The sequence below is a fragment of the Onychomys torridus genome, chromosome 4 (genome assembly GCF_903995425.1).
Source record: "Onychomys torridus chromosome 4, mOncTor1.1, whole genome shotgun sequence".
Lineage (NCBI taxonomy): Eukaryota > Metazoa > Chordata > Mammalia > Rodentia > Cricetidae > Onychomys > Onychomys torridus.
Window position 1 is genome coordinate 99,963,876 of NC_050446.1, and position 23,346 is coordinate 99,987,221.

General features: G+C 45.0%; 1 protein-coding gene across 1 annotated transcript in view; it reads right to left on the reverse strand.

The window, feature by feature from the left end:
* The window catches only part of Shc4 (SHC adaptor protein 4), a 98,240-nt gene that overhangs the window by 4,526 nt on the left and 70,368 nt on the right, over positions 1-23,346 (reverse strand). The window contains exons 7-11 of the mRNA XM_036184176.1: positions 16,886-17,006; positions 14,920-15,088; positions 11,970-12,030; positions 8,636-8,806; positions 2,815-3,068 (exon numbers count right to left, since the gene is read on the reverse strand). Of these exons, the coding sequence (XP_036040069.1) occupies positions 2,815-3,068; positions 8,636-8,806; positions 11,970-12,030; positions 14,920-15,088; positions 16,886-17,006 (776 nt within the window). The remainder of the gene's footprint in view (positions 1-2,814; positions 3,069-8,635; positions 8,807-11,969; positions 12,031-14,919; positions 15,089-16,885; positions 17,007-23,346) is intronic.

The following is a 23,346-nucleotide window of genomic DNA, read 5'->3' on the forward strand; positions in this document are numbered from 1 at the left end:
CCCTAAGGTGGGGGAAGAGGTCCCAGGATGCTCAGGGCCACTGTTCCCCTGACCCAGGTAACACTTGGGAGTCTGACAGAGGTCTGGTTCCTGATGTTTCCACAAACTTGGCACCAAGCTGGGGAGTGGTTCAATGGGCAAGTGTCTTGCACTTGGTCCCTTCAAACCTGTACATGTGCCCCCACTGACCAGAGCCATTGATAAGTTTGTGATTGCCTCTGGGCAATCAATGAAAGAGGGACCATCACCTCACCTTCAACTCCCAAGTATAGGCATGAAAGTACCATTCAACTCCCAAGTATAGGCATGAAAGTACCATGCCAACCACATTTAACTTTAAGTTATTTTTAAGTCAGGTGTGGAAGTGCAAGCCATTAATCCCAACACTCAGGAGGCAGAGGATGGCAGATCTCTAGGAGCTGCAAGGAGCCCAGGATCCAGGTCATCAGAATAGGGATGGGAGCCAGCTTTGTAGCTGGCACAGCACCCTAAATACCTAGTCCTTCCGGCCAAGTCCTCAGCTCTAGTGTTCCTCTGAGGCTGGCTGTATGTTTGCTTTTTGACGCTTGAATTCTGGCAATCTGTTTGTTTGGTTGGTTGTTTGGTTGGTTTTTGGTTTTTCAAGACAGGCCTTCTCTGTATCACAAACAGTCCTGGCTGTCCTGGAACTCACTCTGTGGACCAGGCTGGCCTCAGACTCACAGAGATCCTCCTGCCTCTGCCTCCCAAGTGCTGGGATTACAGGCGTGCGCCACCGTCACCTGGCTTCCGGCAATCTTGTCTGATAAATAGTTAATAAGACCATTGTTATAGAAGCACTCTCCTTCGCTTCCTCCTGGGATTTTTGTTGTTTCATGTCTTACAGCTGAGTCTTTGACCCATTTTGAGTTAACGTTTGTTGGTAGTGTAAGAATCCAGTTTCATCTTTCAGTTTCCCATTGGCATTTGGAGAGCATCACTTCTCTGATGTTTGCTTTGAGAAGATTTAGTGATCTTCTTAAAGATCACTTGACTGCACATATAAATTTGTTCCTAGGTCCACTCTACTGGTCCATTGGTCTAGTTGTCTAACTTTATGTCAACACTACTGTTTTGATTAATGTAGCACTGTCCTGTGTTTTGAGGTCTTCAGCTTTATTATTCTTAAAAAAAAAAAAAAAAAAAAAAAGAGGGAGAGGGTTTGGTTATTCAGACCTCTTTGTACCAGTTGACCATGAATTTTAGGATTTCCTTTGCCTATAAAATGCCATCAGGAGTTTTATAAGAATTGTAATTGCGTGTGTAGATTGCTTTGGGTAGTGTGGACATTTAGTGATACTCAGTCTTCTAACCCACTCAGGAGATGTCTTCCCATTTATTTGCATCTTTTTCAGTTCCTTTCATCAGTGTTTTAGAGTTCTCCCTGCAGAAATATTTCTGTTGTTGTTGTTCTTGTTTTCTTGTGTGTGTGTGTGTGTGTGTGTGTGTGTGTGTGTGTGTGTGTGTGTGTATGTTTTGTTTTCCATACAAGGTTTCTCTATATAGCCCTGGCTGTCCTGGAACTTGCTTTGTAGACCAGGCTGGCCTCAAACTCAGAGATCTGCCTGCCTCTGCTTCCCAAGGGCTGGAATTAAAGGTGTGCACCACCACTTCCAGGCTGTATTTCTTCTTGGTTGAGTTTATTCCTAAGTACCTTTTTATTGTTGGTGCCATTATAAGTGTAACTGTTTTAATTTCTTTCTGGATAGTTTTCATTTGTGTGTAGAAACTCAACTAATTTTGCATAAAAATGTGCTGTCTGATGTGAATTCTTCCTATATGACATTTACTATGTCCTTCCTATTATTGTTTTTGTAATTTTATTACTATTAATTTCTTCCTTGAGTGTGTGTGTGTGTGTGTGTGTGTGTGTGTGTGTGTGTGTCTGTATGGGTGTGTTTCCATCATGAAAGGATTGAAATTCTGTCAAATGCCTTTTCTACATTCATGGAGATGATCATGCAGTTTTTAACCTTCTTCCCATTTCTGACAGATAATCTTGGTTGTCAACATCCAAAACACCTAAAACCCAAGCAGCTGGGCACACCTGTGAGAGATTTTCTTGACTGGGTCATTTGAGGTGAGAAGACCCACTCTATATGGCCTTGGTGTCTAGATAACACTCATCAAAAAAGATGAGTTCAAATGTCCCTTTCAGCATGAGCTTGAAAAGGGTCAAGGCTCATTCTCTAGATAACATTATCTAATAACATATCATTCACCAGTAAAGCCACTTGGCCCAGAGCCTTTCTCTGGTCGGGAGTTTTGATTATTGAGTCCACCTTCCTAGCAACTTTATTATGTTTAGATTCTCCATTTCCTTGTGCTTCAATCCTGGGGTATGATGTGTTTTTAGATACCTGTCCATTTCTTCTAGCTTATCCAGCTTGTTGGCATATAGTTGAATATAGAAATCTTTTCTATCTTAATTACTTGATACCCATTATAGTGCATTTCCTATTTTATTTGTATCTTAGCTAAAAGTTTATCAGTTTTCTTAATACTTGAAAAAGATCTTGTTCTAGACTTTATGTCATTTAATTCTGCATTGCTGTGACTTGGCTGTGCTATTCACCTGCAGGAGTCCTGCTACAGCTACAGGTTTGTCCTACTGAGCTGAACTGAAAAGGACAGAAGAGGCTGCCCTCCACATCGCATTCCAGGGTGGCTTCAGGCTCTAACCACACCACTTGTTCTGGCTGTATGGCTCAAGGAAAAGTAAACCCTTAGCCTTGACCTCTGCTGAATACTATGTGTAGATGCGAACTGTGATGTACAATGAAAACACAGCCATACCTTGCCTTCGGGATCCACCAAGAGGAGGTGCTTTGCCTGGCCACCCTGTAGTCCGCTCAGCACATACTGGCCAGGAGAAGTTATGCTCTCTCGAACCAGAAAGTCCCCATCCTTCACCAGCAGTCTCTCCGCTGCCTTCCTGCTCAGCCTGCCGTGGAAGCATTCCTCATTCCACAGCTGCTGCTTAATGTGTGGCAACGAGTGTGCGCTTACAGGCTGGGCTGTGGCTCCTGGCTGCACAGTTTCTGGTGCCTCTAAAAGCAAAACACAAAAGAGATACCACAAAGTATCTCCTCATCAGTCCATTCATCCTTCCATGCTCAAGGCCCTGTTTAAACAATGCTGTAGAACAAAAGTCCTGCCTGGCAGGCCCTAAGTTAGAAGTGAATTTAAACACTGTCACTAGGAAAGGTGACCAGGCACAAGAGTGTCTCCTTCAGTGGGAAGGGGAATCAGCCTCTGAGAACGGCTTCTAGAACTGTGGAAAGGGGCTCTTTTCTGGGGCTTCACGTTAGAAAGGAAACAGCTAATGTTCAGCCTGGCTCATGAATAGCTTCCACAATGTTTCTAAACTTTTTTTAAAGCCACAACAGAAATTTTGAATTGTGCTCATTTTTTTTTTTTTTTTTTTTTTTTACATTTTAGCTTTTATCATTTTTTTTTCTTTTGGCTTTTTTGAGACAGGGTTTCTCTGTGTAATAGTCCTGGCTGCCCTGAAACTCCCTTTGTGGACCAGGCTGGCCTCGAACTCACAGAGATTCTCCTGCCTCTGCCTCCCCACACACCCGAGTGCTGGGATTAAAGGTGGGCAACACCACCATCCAGCTCATTTTCATTTTTATGCTATTTTAAAAATTTATAAATTTAGTGCACCTAGACATTCTTCACAGCGAACATTTTAGCTTAGCATTGTTAAGTGGCCCTGCTGTAGTAAGTAACCTTCACCTGTCTGAACTGCAGAGGTGGGGAGAGAAAAGAAAACATAGTATTAGTGGAGCTCGGCCTACAGCAGCTGCCCGGGGTCCTAAAGAAAGCGTTGTCCCAAACTGGGAGTGTTGGGGATTCCAACATTGGTTTGTCAGGTAAACACAGTGCTACTGTGGACTGTGGTGACGGTAACTACTGTGGTTCCCATTCATTATAGAAGGTGCTTGTAGGGGCTTTACATAGTTCGTGTTATTTTATTGTCACAATTAGACAGGCCCCCACATTGGATTTTAAGAAAGTATAAGTTTCTTGTTCAAAGCCTCTCTGTTAATGTTGTAGATCTGGGATTCCAAACAAGGACCATCTGACTCCAAAGCTTGGGCTTTTTAGTCCACAAACGCCAAGGCACTGGCGTTGGATGTAAAACTCTTTACATTTTCCAAATTTGTCTAGCTACCCTCCCTATCTCTGTAGTGCCCGTGAAGGTCCCTAGGAGACAGCAATGGTGTCAGGATGATACACAGCATCTTCTAGACATAGCACACTTAGAGGCTGAGACAGGAAGATTGCTGAAAATTTAAGTCTAGCCTGGGCTACACAGCAAGTTTGAGACAAGCCTATACAACTCAATGAGGTCTTTCCTCAAAGCAAAATAAATGGCTCAGAGGTTAAGAGCACTTGCTGTTCTTGGAGAGGACCCTGAGTTCAATTCCTATGACTCACAGGTGCGCATGCAACTACCTATAACTCTTAATTCCAAGGGATCTGGTTCCCTCTTCTGGCCACCATGGGCACTACATGCATGTGATGTACTAGGCAGGGCCCAGGGCTTGACACACATGACACACACACTCACATATATGTATATGTATATATGTATGTACATATATATATATAATTAAAATAAATAAATCTTTTATAAATCCACCAAAATAGTTAACTATCCATTTTTATGATTGAATTTTGATAAAAGTCATATATTTAATGGCAAATTAACACAAAATAAACCACAGAAACCAGCACTGTGTTTTAGGAAAGGCTCTTTGCATAGAGACCAGTCTTCATTTCACTAACACAAAGGAGCATTTACAGGCCCTTAGGGAAGGGTCTCATCAAGAGGAATGCACTGGATTCAAACTGTGGAACTTACATTCCACCATGCTTCGACATCACTGGTGTCAACAACCTGCAGTACCCTATAGATAGCCCAAGTCCCCTGTCAGTATGCTGGAGCCCTGCCCTACTTAAGAATGTCTGTGCACATGACAATTATAGTCAGCACCACGAACATATCTTGTAAAAAAATCTTCAGTCTAAAAGCTAACGGTTGGAAAGAATGTTCCCACCAATCACCACCTCTTCCACTGCTGCCAGAAAGGGCCTGAGGAAATGTGTCCAGACACTGACTAATACTTGTAGTTGGCCTTGGTACTGCCTGTTCTTGGGTACGATGGAAAATGTCTAATGAGCAGTCCTGTGTATGTTTGTGTCAGGGACAGATGCCACACAAGTGCAGAGCAATGCATGCAGGCATGCATCATGTCAGGGACATGCTCTGCACAAGTGCGAGGCAGTGTACACAGACATACATTGTGAGGGTGCAGGCAGCTTAATGTGGTGTGTGCTTCTGGCTTGTTCTGAGATTATGAACAGCTTTTGGACAAGGACAAAACAAAAGAAAACAGACATTATATCATCTTGAAAAGAGTCAACAGTCATGGGCCAGCCTGGGGATGCAGACAGCATTTTCTAACACAGGTTCCCAGATTAGGATACGACACAGTGCACTGAGCAATTTCAAATGTTCTCTTAGCATCAAATTCTGTTAGAAGCAAACTATGTGATAGATTTTCCAATTCATTTTAACTTGAAAAGTTATATATGTTCATTTGTTTTAATTTGGGAAACAAAAACAAAGAAAAAGTCAACCTTGGTCTCATCACCGGCTGTCATGGCTCAGTGCTGTGGTGCGTTACTCAATACCTTGTTTCTGTGTGATAACTGACGCTAAGTGAACTGCATGCTTATGATATGCCGCGCACAGACACACTTATTCTAAAACAGAAGGGCAGGTTCAGAGGGGAGTGCTCATTTTTTAAAGACAGGCAGAGGGGTAAGTAGTAGGTCCTTAGTAATTCATCAGCATGGAGAGTAATCAGAGGAAACTGTTGACATAAAACAATAAGCCTAACAAAGGGCCACTCAAGTAATGAGAAAGCAGCTTAAGAGAGGATAGATTACCAGAGATCCACAAGACAATAAAGCAACAAGAAAAGGATGATTCTGTACCAAGTTTCTGAAGAAATGACATTGCCAAGGAATTGACATGCCTTCCTGTTCTGTGTTGTGACTCCTAAAACAAACTTCAAACTCTCATGGCCGTGGCAGTGTGAAACAGGCTGGAAAGAGGTGAAGACTCCCGAGAGGCACCCATGCTGGCATCTGGTCCAGGTGAAACGTGGAGGGTGGTGGCAGGAACAAGCCAGGGGGCACAGCAGAGACCTCAGGACAAGAGGCATCTCGCAGAAGTGGGCCAGGGTGGAAGCAAGTGATGCCTGTCTCTGGCTCAGAAAGTCTTCAGAGTCCCTGCCATCAGGACTCCCAGTGCTGCTGTCCCTTGGTGAATGTGAGTGTTCAGGGCAGTTGTATACCTACGCCACCATCGGGCTTGAGTACAGATGTAAGGCAGTTTGGTGGGTGATAAGGACAGCACAGCCATTGGATGCTGTGTGATATGTTGTATAGAGCGTCACTTGGCTGTTTCAGAGGTAGAAATGTACACAGCGGCCGAGATAGCTAGTTGTCAACAGGTAATGTCCTCCCTGCCACCTCACTACTGAACCCAGATAGAGTAACTTCTAGCTTCCTTTACAGAGAGGTGGCCATGTGTCTGGGTTCTACAATGGTGAGTGAAAAAATGAATGATGTCTTCCAGTGAGAAGAGATGATGTCTGCCACTTTGGGTTACATCATTTAAAGGAATATTTATGCACTGCTTGTCTTTCCTTTCATTGTGTAAATACAGATAAGGACCCACAAAGACACCTTGAACCAGCCATGGAAGACAGATGTTCTGCCTAGTCCCAGCCCTGGGCCCCCAATTCCTGAATAAGTAGGAAAAATAAATAAGCCAGTCAATTCTACACTACAGTATCTGGGAGCCTGTGCTGTGTCCGGCCTTCCCTCTGCCCAGGCATATCCTCTTCCTTTGCATCCAGATACGGGTGCCCTGAGACCTGAAATGCCGACCCCCACTTTAGTACTTGCTTCCACACAATGAGCCTGGCTGGACTGTGTGAGAAGAGTCATCTTTCTTTTCTGCCAAAAGATAGACTACCTGTCATACAGTTGACAGTGAGGGCCACTTCATCTAAGGCTCTGTTGAAGGCCAGGCCCAACCAAATTTTGAAATGTCTCAGCCCACAGCCTCCCTAGCTGAAATGCTGAATTTTGGCAGCTCTGAGGAAGCTTCCTTGGCAATGACAGGCCCCCCTCAGCTTTGGAGCAAGCCAAGTTTAGTATCACACTGCTGAGCCCAGTACTTTGTGAAAAACATTGTTGTTTATTTTTCAAAAGATTTTAGGCTTTAGGCTTATTTAGCTTTTATTTATCTGTGTTTCTACTTACACATTCACCACCCCAAGCAAGTTGGCAGAAAAACAATTGCTCGCCTCATAGTGTTTGACCCACAATTGAAGTGTATGACTGGAGAACAGAACATCTGTACATTTCAATGTTGTACAGATGCCTTATCTAGGGGTTTGATGGGGTTAAAAATAGCACGGTCACTAAACAGAACAGATATAGTGGCCATTGTCTCTCTTGCAAAGAAACAAATGCAGGATTACCGTCTGGCTTTGAGAGCCCTTCCTTGATTAAAAATACACACCAGAGACTCAAAAGAAATGGAAGTGAATTCAATGTTGGAAGAATTATTTAAAAACCATGTGCTAAATCCTTAAAATTCACAGCATGTCCATAGAGATCTGATTGTCATTAACTACAGCAAAGGACTGAGGTCAAGAGTTAGCAGGTAAAAGCACTTGCCTACAATCCCCACACTCGTGTGCAAGACCCAGACCCACAATGTGAACAGAGAAAACCCGCTCCTGAAAATTGTCCTGAGTGCCTTTGTATGTATTTGTGCATGTGTATGAACACACAAAAATAAATAAATAAATAAATAAATAAAATTAAAAAAAAATTTTTTTAACTTTTTTTTTTTTTTTTTTTTTTTAAAGACAGGGTTCTCTGTGTAGCTTTGTGCCTTTCCTGGAACTCACTCTGTAGCCCAGGCTGGCCTCTAACTTACAGAGAACTGCCTGGCTCTGCCTCTCGAGTGCTGGGATTAAAGGTGTGCACCACCATCGCCCGACAAAAAAAAAAAAAAAGAAAGAAAAAAAGAAAAGATGAAGCCAAGGCGATAGATTTTAAAAGTGAGAGACTGCCTATGTGTAGTGTCCCCTCAAAAGATATGTTCAAGCCCTAATCGCCTGTCTAATTTGGCAAAAGGGTCTCTTCAGATATAACCAAATTAAGGATCGGTCACAACTACCTCATCTCACCCAAAATGCAGTGACTTGTCCTGTTGGACAAAGAGAAGGGAGCCACAGGAAGAAGAGAGGTGAGGCCGACACAGGGATTGGAGTGCCTGTAAGCTAGGCATTGTTGACATTTCCCAATTCGCGGCAGACACAAGGACAGGGGCGCCGGGCAGATCGCTCAGGGCACAGAGAGGAGTCCGTGCTGCCAACAGCTTGATTTGGACATGCGAGCTTCATAACCAGGAGAATCGGGAGCTACTGCGCTCAGACGCCAAGCGCATGGTAATCGGTAGTGACCAGTTGCCACAACACCAGGATACTAAGAACACAGGCAGTGGGAAGGCACTTACTTCCAAGGTGCCATGGGCTCCCTTGTAGCTGAGTTGACCTTTGATTTCCAGCATAGCCAGGGGTACTCTGAAGAGCCTGTGTATTGACGTAGCAGGGGTCATCAAAGAGATCCACCCGACAGTTCTTCATGGTTGCAGCGTCACTGTGCGTCCCGCTCTCATGGGGAATACCTGGCGTGGTGAGCAGTGAACATTCTAATTTTGCTATGTAAATCATGTCAGAATTGAAGAGCAACAGGAAGCTGTGCATCACGCATGCCCACCCCAAACAAGGACTGAACTCTGACCCCAACAAGGTCTGGCCTCCCTTCGCCTCTCTGCCACAGTTCCTTTCCTCAGCGGCACCACTGACAGAAGCAGCCACGAGCTAACAGGAAACCCTGAAATAAATGGCCAGGGAACACAGGCACCTGGCGAGCAAACAGCGCCAGCGCAGGGGGATAGTCTGGGAGGACGGAAAATTTATCATGCTGAACTGAATGAACATCGGTCGCTAACCCCCTTTTAAGGACTTGTGATTTAATACACAGTCTTATTTCCTTTGCACTGTTACCTTAAAAGTAATCAATGAGTGGATCGAGTGAAGTTCTTATATTTTTGCTGTGAGCCCAGCCTTTTTTAAGGACTGAGCCGTCTCTCCAGCCCTTGAGTACAGAAAGGACAGAAAGTCTAGTGCTTGTCTCCTCTCTCAGGTTTTTCTCGTCAATTTCAGCCTCCCACTGATGGTTAGCTATATTCGGTAGAATGGATTCTACCCTCCCACCACTCAGCCTGTTCTCTCCACTTCATCCCAGTCGACCACCGTGGCCAAATGCTCTCTTAAGACTGAAAATCCAATCACAGTTCCCAGAGCTTTAAAAACCTTCTTGTTGCTTCCCACACTCTGCTGGGCTCCTCTGTCTACCTGGCCTCACTTGCACGGCCCTGCCAGAGTCCCATTGGCCTTCAGCAGTATGTATGATGGCCACTTAAGCCTCAAATGTCAATTCAAACCTTTTCTCAGTAGAGCCGTCCCTTACCCTCCAGACTAGATGGCTCTCTGCCTCCCTGGAAGTTTGGACTTAAGCTTTGAAGGCCATTCCATGGGAGTAATTAATTCTCTCATGTCTGTTACTGGCTAAGGTCTGTACTGCATCAAGGCTGCATGTTCTGTAAAAGCAAGGGTAATGTCCACCTTGCTCACAGCTGCAAGCCTTCCCATGTCTGTTATGTGATGCATGGGTATTAGCACAATCTTTCATGATCTGATGGCATGAAGGACTGACTCCACATCATCCAGATGGTTGTGACCTAAGGATGCCAGGGTGAATTTTTTGGCGTCTCTGTTTAAATGAGCACATTTATAAGTTTCAGCTGTACATGCTCCAGGATCGGCATGAGGTTGTACCCGAAGCAGTGATGTTCCCTGCACCCAGTGCCGTAGCTCTTGACTGCCTAACTGTAAAACAGCATTTCTTCTTCTATTTCTTCGGCCCTGCGACCCCTTTGATGTGGTCCGAACAGGACAAGCTCACACCAGACTTCACACGATGGTGAAGAGAGAGGCCCAGCGGTACAACTACACTCTTAATGCTGCTCCTCGTTCCCTGTTTCCATCTGTCAGCTGTTCCTGTCATCTCTCCAAGGTTACACTTTGTATGTAGGAAATCCCAAGGGAGGTACCAGTCTCTGTAGAGGGAGGGGCCACCAGGGCATTGTATTTGTGCATTCTGTGACTGCTTGCTTGGTCAAGTGGATGTAGGGTTGGGGGTGCCAACTTTAAACTTATTTCACAAATAAAAGGCGACTAGAAGATCACTGCAAGACAGTGAAGGCCTGGAGACAATGCTTCTACTGGTAGGGCAAGCTCTCTCTCTAAGCATCATTATGAGCTTAGAGATGATAATGACCTAACCAGGTTAGACTTCTGCTCCCAAATTCTAATTCTTCCCATACTCAAAATTATCAAGAGCTGAAATGTAGATGCACATCTACTTTTATAATTAAGTGCGGTGAGAGGCCTCAATAATATCACTGAGGAGATTGTAGAGTAAATACAGACTACATGAGATACAGCAGTCACCTCCAGCTCGGGGGAACATGTGAGAGTATTGTGGAGTGGGAAAGGTCCAGCCCATTGCTAAATCTAGCTGGGAACTCCCAGGAGGGGAAGGAGGAGTTACCGTTCTGAGAGAGCACGGTTTCAGAGGTACTTGCACTTAGCGTCAGTTCGTTTCATTTTTCAGATGCGGAACTAAGAATTAGTTTAGAGTTTTACATTTGATCTCAGCCAAAAGGCTAAGAAGAAATTAACTTAGGGTTTTAATTGACTATAAGGAATTTCTTGGACAAAATTTTTTTTGAGACACAGTCTCACTATGTAGCTGTGGCTGGCCCCAAATTGGTATGTACACCAGGCTGGCCTTGAACTCATAGAGCTCTGTCTGACTTACTTCAGAGTGCTGGGATTTAAGGCAAGTACCAGTATGGAATTTAATTTCTATCAAAAGGAATTATGTTTTTAGGAGGTTAAAATGCTGCCTTAGCTCACGAATCTTTTGGTACAACATGTAGAATGGTGATAATCAAAGATATTCTACAAACAAAAGACCTTCGTGTGTCTCCAATTGTATAAAAATGGTGAGTAGGCTATACTGGCAAAAATAGATATGAAAGGTGATTAATGGTCTGCTGAGTCCTTAAAAGTTATCTAATTCCTTCCCCACCTAACCCTGAAAGACTTACCTTCCTAAATAAATAAATAGTTCTGACAATTAATTAGAATGAAACCACTAGCTGGCAGTACAACTGCTTTTATAAACATATTTCTAATACGACAGTTGAAGCCTTGCATTTGTGTAACAGGAACTTCTGTCCTGTAGCCGTGAGTACACACAGTGATGAGCACAGAGCTCCTGGGCAAGGTTATGGTGGGAGGTTATCGATACACTCACATCTCAGTTATCTCCCCAGTTCCCTCTGCCAAACCAGAACACAGGTTACATCTTAATCACAGTGGAATCGGCATCTGTTTCTATACTAACTCATCACCTAGTCTTTGGAGTGGAACTTCCTTGAGCTTTGCACAGAAGACATCCCTTTCCAGTGAGAGCTTTCATGATGTCAAAGTAGTGCAAAAGCCCAGAGGTGCAGCCCCCAGCTTGGGGACCACATGAGATCAAGGGAGAAGCGTGAAGCTGTTGAATGATACATGATGACATCCTGGCTACTCTGAGAAACATGCAGCCCAAAGACTGCATGTTTAGTCTGATGTCTGCCATTTAAGAGCAGGGGCCCACACATTCATATGACTTCAAAGGAGTTGGAGTGGCAGCTGGGACTGCAGTGTACCTACCTATTGACCCGCTCTGTCCCATACAGTTCTCGTACACACCGCTGCACTTAGAGTTCCCGGGCTGCACAAACAACAGGTTGCAGGATGTTTATCAAAAGGACACATTCATAAAATTCACCAAGAAAAAAAAAATACCTTTCAAGTAAATAGAGCAGGCAACTTCACTTTCTGGCACAGAAGTCTGACAAGCTGGGAACAGAGAATCTTGTACTTGATGGTTTTCCTTTTGGAATTAGCTGCAGAAGTGATGGGGGGGGGTCTCAAAAGGGTTGTCCACATCCTGTGTCTTAAGAGCCCCTCTGCTCCAGAAGTCACATTCCAGCACTCAGAGTCTAAGCTAGAAAGTGATGCTTAATTCATTTGTGTGGATGTTTGTGGATGTGTGTTGTGAGTGTGTGTTCTCATAAGTATGGAAGACAGAAGACGATCTTGGGTGTGGTTCTTTGGGAGCTGTCCACTTGGGTTTTTTGAGACATGGTCTCCCACTGGAACCAGGGGCCTCACTGATTAGGCCAGGCTCGCTGGCTAGCTGAAGAGCCCCAGTTAGCTGTCTCTTGCACCCCCCACCCCCCGTAGTACTGGGACTATAAGCACATGCCACTTCACCTGACTTTCTTTTTTAATGTGGGTTCGGGGGATTAAGGTCAGGGCCCCATGCTTTGCATTGCAAGCACTTTACAAGCTGAGCCATCCTGATCTCTACCTCATTTTGAGACGACAAACTAGAACCCTCCTCTACTGAGGTTTGTGCTAGACTCACTTGTCACTCTTGCAAACCTCAGCCAATTAGAGGGCTTCAGTCATCCTCATCTTCACATGTATGCTCTTCATCAATGGAATGAAGATGTGCTGGTGCCTTGAAGAAGTGCAGCGTGCATGCTTTAGAAAGATTTATCTGGGGCTGGAGAGGTGAGGGCTCAATGCTGCATAAGTTGTAAAGGCTGGAGTTTGGATTCTCAGAGTCCATGCAAAGCCCTATGCAGTAGAACTCTGTAATCCCAGTGCATGTGTGGGAGAAATGGGAGGCAGAGGTGGGTGAATGCCCAGAACCTCCCAGAACATCTAGCCTATGGTATAAAGCCAAACAAACAAAAGACACCCTGTCTCAGCAAGTAGAAGACAAGGTTACTCACCCTCATATTGTCCTTTGACCTTTATGTTCATGCTGCAGCATGCACATATCCTCACACATGAATGTGTGCACAACACACACACACACACACACACACACACACACACACACACACATTTTTAAAATTAAAATAAATGAATAGACTTATAGACTTATCTACCAATAGCATGTAAGATGATCTGCGGTCATGAAATCAGTGACAGGCATGTGGCTTTCAGAGTCATTTAGGCAAGTAAGACCAGAACTTGATTAGGTTCAGCAAAGTCTGAGTGGCTAAAAAGGATATTCACATGGTGGAAGCCTGGATACTGGACGCCAGCTGATATGGGCTCCAAAATGTAAGAAAAGACAAAGTCTATTGATGATAGAAAAAGGGAGAGTAGCGTGAGTAAACATGACTAGGGGAATGGAGTGTGGCATGGTAGTGCACCTTTAACCCCTGCACTCATGAGGCAGGTGGATTTCAGTGAGTTCAAGCCAGGGCTACATAGTTTGGTATTGGAGCTGAAGAGAGAGGTAAGGGCTGAACGGTAGAAAAGGTAGAGGACAGAGGTATACTCGGGCTAGAGGTAAGATCTAAGCCCAGGAGGAGCCACGGACATGTTTACATGGTGGCAAGTAGGTCTGGGTTTTCAAGGGGGAAACAGAAGAAAACATGGTAGAAGGGAAGGACTGAACTTGCCTTTGAAAGCATCAGAAAAAGGTGGAGGCATACCTCAGTGGATAGAAAGCTTTCCAGAGAAGCCAGGGGACTGTGGTCTAGGTCTCTAGCACCCATGTAAATACCAGACAGCTCCCAGCCATCCCAACACATGAAGAAGGGAGAGAGAATCTGTTGAGCAAGCTGAGTGCTTGACTAGCTGAACGGGCAAGCCCTGGGTTCAGCAAAAGACCTTGCCTCAGTAAATATGGTGAAGAGTGCTGGACATCAACCTCTGGCTCCATGTGTGCTCACAGACATACAATTACACATATATGAACAGATCTAGACACAACAAATATGCAAAAACAAATTTCAAGCTGGATCATGGATGATAAATGTTACACATGTGAGTGTTCACTGTCAGGATTCTTTCAACTACAATGAAAATGTCCGGCGAGAGACGACACAGGAGCAGAAATGAAAGGTTCGATAAGGGAGGACCAAGATGAAAATGATGTTTAGGAAGCCAACAGAAGAGGACTCTCGGAACAGCATCCAATAGGTGCCAGCCTTAAAGATGCAGGAGAAGGTCATTTAACAAGTAAGTCAGTAGGGGCCATTGTAAGTCATTTACACCAGGTTGTCTGTCGGCATTGGGGGGTCTCAAAGTCACAGTGTCCATGTGAGAGCAAGGATAAAGATGGTGGTCCTTACAAGCGGGAGTGCAAGGAGGTGAGGCAGTGTTGGTTGGGTTGCAGTGGCCAAAGCTTATCCACAGGCAGAAGAGAGAGAACCAACGGGGTGACTTTGAGACAGAGATTGGACAGAACGAAGGCACAGGGCTGGCAGGAGGGTTGCGTCAGCACAGGGGAGGGTCATATTTGGACACAGTGGCTCATGAAGAGAAGCGGGAACATGGGAAGACTGGGGAATGCGGAAAGATAAAGATGATAGTGATGCATTGGATGGTTTTAGTCTTCCTAGTGAAGACAGACATGACGCCATCTGCAGAAGCTGTGGGTAGGGTAATGGGAGCGTTAGACTGTAGATCACCCTGCTTTTGAGGAAGATGGTACTTTTGCTAAACTCACTTTTGAAAAATCCTCAAATCGAGGGCTCTAGTGGTAAGAACAGACTCATGTCTATGGTACCAGTAACAATAAAACATCACTTACTAAATAGCACAACTTTTCACACCGGATAGGGCAGTAAGCCATTTGGTCTGCAGCTTGAACTTTGATCCGCACATCTGAAATGCCTCCTGCAGGTGGCTGCTTCCCTGGAATTGCGTTGTAGTAGTCATGATCTCTGTCTTCAGGTGTGCCGTCGACGTGTACCTCCTCGCTGTAAGGGGAAAAAAGAAGTCCCAGGAGGCTGGGTTGGGATTCAAAGGCTATAGGAAATACAAAGAGATCAGAGCCAAGCAAATCATCCTGAGAAACTGTGTGTTTGAGTTTTAAGTTTATTGCTGTGATTAAGCAATGTCAAACATCTGGACTGCTGTGTGCTGAATTGTTTAGAAGTCTGTAGATAATCCAAATGGAGGAAGCCAATGAAGAGTGTCAAGAGTGAGACTTTTGCATTTCTCTCTAGCAGTAATAATATTGATAGTAAACAATGCCTTGCATCACAAAAATGTAAAGTCTTCTTGAGTATCTCTGGCTTACTCCAATTGTTTCATTTTGGAAATGTTTTGGTCAAAGAAAATCTATATATTGTTCTTTGGGTAGAGGGTCTAGCCGAGTTTACCAAACTAAGATGAAATAGAATAAGAGATCTATGGCCACTATCTTGTCTGCACAAACCTAGACAAGTATGGCTTTCATAAAGAACTATTAGAGTCACATGTGGCAAGTGGGAGAATTCTATAAACATGCAATTGATTTAAAAATTGAAACAGGATAAAAAAAGAAACAAATAGGCTTTTCTTCCAAATTGGAATTAACAAAAGTTTCTTATAAAAAGAATAAGTCAAATCAAATCTCTTTGTGATTTTGCATGCCTATGAAGGGCGATGTGATTGAGTGCAGGCGTGTGTGTGCCGTGGCACGCATGTGGGAAGTCAGTTCTGCCTTCACCCTTGTTTGGGGGAACAGTTCTTATTTCTGCTGCTTCACTGTGGACTCCAGGCGAGCTTCTCCTGACTCCACCTCCCAGCTCACCATAGGAGTTCCAGGATGGCAGGTGCATGCCCCAGGGCCATCTTCTTACTTGGTCTCTTGGGATCAGAACTCAGGTCATCAGGCTTGAGTGCTGAGTGCTTTTACCCACTGAGCCATCTTCCCAAGCCAAATCAAGTCTTTTTAGAATGAGCCAACCTGCCATTCCACATGACCATGTAGGACTATTGGTAAAAGTTAGCATCAAGGGCGACCCTTTCCTCTGTTGCCCTGGATGATCTACCTCATGGAGAGGCAGCCCCAGACCCAGCGCTTCTTGATATACGGGATGACAATTTGGGAAAGGGAACATTTTAAAATGCTCAAGGATTTAACTTCTTGAGCGTGAACTTGGTGGCAGGTGGTGGCCTGAAAAGATCAGCTTTCATGGCCTCAGACACCAGCTTTTTGGGTCACATCTGCTTCAGCCCACAGACTATTAACAATAGCAATGAACAGCTTCCCGCCGAGATTTGATCTTACTGGTTTACTCTTCAGTTTGGTTCTTGCTAATATGCACGAGATCCAGGGTTAAAGAAAACCAGGGGAGCTTGTTAATGTTCGTTATTTTAGAACTCCATGCTGTCCATAGCTTTGTGTAACCCTGGAGAAACACAGTTGATTCCTTCCACTTCAGTGTCAGAAGAGTGTCTGAATAAACGTGAGTGGAAGAAAAGTAAGCAGCTCTGATTTTCGTACTGAAACTTACTTGTAAGAAAAAATATTCATCGCATTAGTGGACTTCAAAACATCATAGTAAGTGTTTTGGTGTTTTGTTTTCAGATGGGGCCTCACCATGTAGCCTTGACTGGCCTAGAATTTGCTGTGTAGACCAGGCTGACCTTGGACTCACAGAGATGCACCTGCCTCTGCCTCCCCAGTGCAGAGATCAAAAGCATACGCCCTATGCCCCACCATCATAGTAACGTTCCAAATATTCAGAAAGAAAGAAAGTTAAATAATTATGTAACTCCTGACTGACCTTTCCCAAGTGTTCAAGGAAGGGTTTTTCAAGTACTGTTTGAATCGGAGTTCAAAGGCCTGCCCTATGGTGCTTATGACATCTTGGGCCATTCCACTGTGACACTCCAGGATGTGGCATGCTGTGAGGAGATACACAAAGAGTATCATGAGAACGTTATACAAGTCAAAATAGTTCCAGAACACGAATTTGTAGTCACATTAAAAAAAATCAGGCTTACAAACTCATCTCTAAAATGGCTTAATCAAACCTCATATTCCGTGGGAATCAGTGAGAAAAATACTCAGAATCTACATATCTAAAAACTTAGAAAATTTGGTCTCAAGGCAGATATTTAGGGCTCACACTTTAGGAAGATCATCTTAGAGAGAGAGAGAGAGAGAGTAGCTCTGAGGACAACTTGTGAAAGTCTGTTCACTCCTTCCACCATGTGAGTCCCCGGGATCAAACTCAGGCTTGGTCCCAGGTATCCTTACCCACTGAGCCACCACTCTGGGCCTGGAAGAGCATCGTGACTGAATGATGTTACTACCAGTGAGAAGTGCAGCAGTCACACCGGAAGTAGTCACATGGGTTTGAGGCCTCGTGTTGTGTGGTAGACCACAGAAGTCAGAAGCAAAGACGAATGTCCAAACCTATCCCCTAAATGAGCGGCTGTCAGGACACAATTGAGGAGACCCTTCCTCCACTCACCCTTCACCTTATCATTTCTGCCCTAAACCAGTGACGCAGATGGGGAGCCTCACTGAAACCCCTCTTAAGAACTTTGCAGTAAGACTGAAATTCCAGATTTGGTGACGATGTCATTGCCAGACACTGACAGGTTCACTGGATGTATTCTCACAGAAGCAGCTACTAACACTAATTTTCACATGTTAAATAAACAAGGTAGAGCCATTAATAAATCGTTTGCTACTCTGTTGCCACATGCAACTGCCTTCTTCTTGTCTCATGTAGCTCAGGCTAGCTGCCACCTCTCTGTAGCTAACCTTGAACTCCTGATCTTCCTTACCTCCATGCCCAGGTGCTGGAACTGCATCAATGGTACCCAGCTGTAATGTCATTCTTGGCTTGGTTAGAGTATGGTGTCATGCTTAGGACCTTGCAATATGGAGAGTTAACTGGCTGAGGTTTTCTAAGGATGACTAGGGAGAATAATTAATTTATAGACAGAAGCAATAATAGCAAGAAGGTTACATAGAGAGGAGTAATAAGCCCCATGAGAAATAAAAGATAATAAAGCAGAATATTTGTATACTTTAAAGAATAGAGGCATAAGGGTGTAGTGGATAGCCATTCCAGCCTTGGCCTGGAAGTTCCAACCCTCATTGAGGCTTCGGTAATGGTCACATCTACAAGCTGGGGCTGAGGGAGGAAGCTGAAGACCCAGGATCAAGAGGAGAGGCTTCTCTTGGTTTCAGGACCCTGGACACTGGAGGTAGACCAAGCAGAGTTCTCCAAAGAACACTGCCAGACTGCACCATACCTTTGCCAGACCCTGCAACCTACCTACCCCTTCATTTGTAAGTTACCCCACAAAATAAACCTCCCTTTTGACTACATGGAGTGGCCTTAATAATTTCACCAATATAAGGGAAAGTTTGATAGTAGTTCAATATATGTGAGACTGTTGTTCTGTTTTATGTGAACTATTTCCTTAGAACCGGAAAGGTCGGGGAGGCTAAAGAGGGCACATAGGGAATTAGATGAAGTACTGGGGACCCATTGGGACGTTCTTTATTGTGACTTTGTCACTGGAACAAATTCATCACAGGGGAATCTGGGGAAGGAGGGAGGCCTGCTTTTGTGAGACCTTAAGAGTTCTAACCTGCAGCCTGAGTCTTGGGAGAGACATCAGCTATGTGAATGTAGAAAGCCATTCACACCCCCTGCCAGAACCCTCAGAGCTGACGGTGACTGATAAAAGGCTCTGGAGCAGGGTTTCTTCAGCTTGACAACAACTCAAGAGATCTCCCATAGTCTCACTCCGGAATTAACCTGACTTTTGGACGAATGATTTTGCTAACTTGAACATTTTGTCTGAATCTCTTTCAGGGCTTTTAGCGGTGTGTATTCGTTGTGCGTAGTGTTGGGTTTCATCCACGTGTTCATCATGTAATTTGACCAGAGTCATACATTCCCTCTTCCCCCCTTGTCTGTCCCTCTCCAGGTCTCATCCCTTCCCTCAGACTCCCTTTGCTTTCATGTCGTGTGTGTGTGTGTGTGTGTGTGTGCGCATGCGCAGATGTGTGGGCGTGTAGGTGTGCACGTGTGTGTACATGTATGTGTGCACCTATATGTGCGTGTAAAGGTTTTATGTATCTGTAGAGAATCTCAGTACTCACAATTGAGAGAAAACACATATTTATCTTTCCACACCTTTATTGAAAAGATTTATGTCTCTGAACACCTTCAGAAGGAATGTGCTCTCAGAAACTGAAACTGACAGGAGCTAATTATAATTTTTGAAAACTCAAAATATCTTTAAATTTACATCACTTCTACAAACAGAAAATGTTTTGTCTCTCTTTAGACTGTCCTTTCATATTGCCCCTATATTTTTCTCTATTTTTCTTTACAGGGTAAAAACACATAGGAGCGGTTTTAAGGATATTTTATTGAATGCATATTTGGTTCATCACATCAACCTCACTGTTGTGAGAAACAGTTGTGGAGTTTACTGAAGTAAGAAGTGAGTGATAGATATTTGCTTTGATTGCCTGAGGAAAGAAAAGTCTCTCCCTGCAGGTAGTCTCATATACTGAGAAGTGCCAAGTACCCTTAGAGGTGTTCTCCAGCTACAGCAAGACAAGTTCGGCCATGTTATAGAAAAAGGCCATTTACTTGAGGTTTTCTGGTTTGTTCATTTCTAATCTCATACATCTGTGGCTTAATTAGAAATGAAATCGAAATGAAAATGATACCAAAGTAGAACCAACAATTGTAACTTTTTTTCCTTCGGTTGAGAAGATGTCAAGAGGTAAAACTCAGGAAGACAGAGAGGCAGGAGATTCCAGCACAAATAAGCAAACAGACAACACTGGCTTCTGCTGAGAGAAGTGGAGGAGGAGAAACTCGAGGTGCTCTGTGAAAGGATTTCGAGCCGAGTTCCAATTCCAGTCAATCATCACCTGTGTATCCCTGGACATGCAGCTTGTGAGGCTTGAATGAGAACGGCCCCCACAAGCTCCTGTACTTTAATGATTGGTCCTGAGTTGATGGAACTCTTTGGGAAGGATTAGGAAGTGTGGCCTTGTTAGGGGAGGTGTGCTGCTGGGGGTGGGCTTGGAGGCCTCAAAAGCCCCTGCCATCCCGGTGTGTTCTCTGCCTTGTGCTTGTGGATCAAAATGTGAGCTCTCAGCTACGGCTCCAGTGCCAGGCCCGCCTGCTTGATGCCATGCTCCCCACCGTGATGATCACGGTCTCACCCTCTGAAACTAGAAATCCTTCATAAGATGCTGTAGTTGTGGCGTTTTGTCACAACAATAGAAAAGACTTATGACACTACTGCATGGTGAGGTCCTCACTTGCAAGGACAATAGAGTGGTGATCTGTTTACTTTGGAGGAAGTCTGGCTTTTCTTGTTCATAGTAGCTTAAGCTCTCTGAGGAACAGGACAAGCACACAGGAAGAATTAAAGCCAATTACCATCCTGTGGTAGTTTGAAAGAAAATGGCCCCCAAAGAGAGTGGCTCTATTAGGAGGTGTGGCCTTGTTGGGGTGGGTGTGGTCTTGTTGGAGTGGGTGTGGGCTTGTTGGGGTGGGTGTGGGCTTATTGGAGTGAGTATGGGCTTGTTGGAGTAGGTGTGGTCTTGTTGGAGTGGGTGTGGGCTTGTTGAAGTGGGTTTGCTCTTGTTGGAGTGGGTATGACCTTGTTGGAGGAGGTTTGGTCTTGTTGGAGTGAGTATGGTCTTGTTGGAGGAGATATGGTCTTGTTGGGGTGGGTGTGGTCTTGTTGGGGTCGGTGTGGTCTTGTTGGAGGAGATGTGGTCTTGTTGGGGTGGGTGTGGTCTTGTTGGGGTCGGTGTGGTCTTGTTGGAGGAGATGTGGTCTTGTTGGGGTGGGTGTGGTCTTGTTGGAGTGGGTGTGGTCTTGTTGGAGTGGGTGTGGTCTTGTTGGAGTGGGTGTGGTCTTGTTGGAGTGGGTGTGGTCTTGTTGGAGTGGGTGTGGTCTTGTTGGAGGAAGTGTGTCACTGTGGGGGCAGGCTTCAAGGTCTCTTTTGCTCAAGTTCCCCTCAGTGTGACTGTCAGTTGACTTCCTGTTGCTAGCAAGATGGAGGACTTTCAGCTACTGCAGCACTACATCTGTCTGCATGCTGCCATTTTCCCTGTCATGATGATGGACTGAACCTCTGAAACCGTAAGCAAGCCACCACAATTGAATGTTTTCTTTATGAGAGTTGCTGTGGTCACGGTGTCTCCTCACAGCAATGAAAACCTTAACTAAGATACATCCTTAGCCACTTGAGCACACTCTAGGTTGCTCTGGCATTTGTGTTGTTTTGGTTTGGTTTTGGGTTTGGTTTTTCCCAACTTCTCTGATTTGAATGCCTAGAGATTTGGGTTTTGTCTGTCCATAGGCAGATTCTCCAAAATAATTTTCTGCTTTGCTTTGATAACCCTGTTGCAGGCCTATTACTTTTTAAGAAGATTGAATAGAATAAAGAAAAGAAAGAAAAAGAAAACAGAAAAAAAAAATAAAGGAAAAAAAGCAAGGGCACCCATCTCTGTCCATGGAAATGGCACTGGATGGCAAGCTGGCCCTGGACAGGTGCCACGCCCAACCTCCCCTTGTGAAACACCCCGATTCTGACAGCGCTACTCTGTGAACTGTCTCTTTTAGTTTGATCACAGGCCAGCAGCACAGGAGTAGACTTCGAATCTATACAAAAATGCCAAGCTGGAATGCTTGGTCAGGATCCGCCCCCACCCCCACCCCCTCTGTAGCTACCAGGCAAAGGAAGAAAGATGAACACATAAGAAGTTCCATATTCCCAAGCAGAGAGTGACTCTTGGTGACATCAAAAATAGCCATGGCAGTCTGAGCTTTACTGTCCATACCTGGAATTAGTGCAGACCTGGTTTCTTTGCCAAGCCCACAGCCTGTGTATATCAGTAAGAGTTAGAAAGAGTCATAGGAGCCCGGCAGTGGTGGCACACACCTTTGATGGCAGCACTCGGGAGGCAGAGGCAGGCGGATTGCAGTGAGTTCGAGGCCAGCCTGGTCCACAGAGTGAGTCCACATCAGTCAGGGCTGTTACACAGAGAAACCCTGTCTTGGAAAAACAAACAAACAGCAAACAAAAGGGGGGGGGGTTGTTTCTTTAAGTTCCTCAGAGGATGAGTCTGTGACCCTCAAGGCTAGGAGTATGGTAGCAGGGAGGCAGGCTTGGCAATGATACAGCTGAGAGATTGCATCTTGATCTACAGCATGAAGCAGAGAGAGAACTGGGAATGATGTGAGCTTCTGAAACCTCAAAGTCCACCCCTGTGACACACCTCCTCTAGGATCTCACTCTGTACCCCTGGCTGTCCTGGAACTCACTCTGTAGACCAGGCTGGCCTCCACTCACAGAGATCCTCCTGCCTCTGCCTCCCGAGTGCTGATATTGAAGGCATGCACCACCGCTCTCAGCTAGCCGTGTGTTCGTTTTTCATAAAGACCAGCATTTGTCTAGCATTAGATCTTGAGAAAACGATACTGTCCATAGGTCAGTGGCTCAGATCATCCACCAGATGGTGCTGTGGGACGCAAGTACAGTACATGCCTTCCAAAGCAACTGACTGAAAAGACAACAGTAGATTCACAGACATCGGCCTGTGTACTTTCTAACCACAGGCATGAGTTAGCAGGTCCGTTTAGGTTGGTTTTCCTTGGGCTTTGGTTTTACAATTCTCCTTCAGTATTCAGCCCATGGCTTTCCTATACACAAATAGTCCAGGTAAACAAGGGCCTCTTTTCAGACTAACTTGAGACAAACCTCCTTAGCCTGCCACAACTTTGGAGAGCTGAGGACAGCACGGACTTCTCCCAGCCACTACAGGAGAAGGCTGGCCTTGCCACTGACGTTTTGACTGGAACTTGCCTTCTCTACAAAGAAGGCCTTTCATAAACTGAAGGGTTCATGAAAGGGCCTTAGCCAAGATAGGAAAATGTGAGACCAGCTTGATCTGAACACAAAAGTTGAACTAGGTATCCGGGGCGGCACATGGAGGAGTGTTAGCAGGAAGCCTGTTCCCTGTGCCCATCTCCACTTCCGGCCAGCCGTACTTCCTCCTCACCCTTGCCCACGCTCCTGCCTTTCTAAGGTCGCCTCGTCTGTCTGCTCTCTGCTGGACTGAATGGTGCTCTCTTCCCTTCAGCCCCGACCTCTCAGTGGGTGACCATTCCCGGTGTCTTTTCCAGGACAAAGTGCTATTCCTCCTAGGTCATTCTTAGCCGCCTTCCTCCCCTTCCCCTCA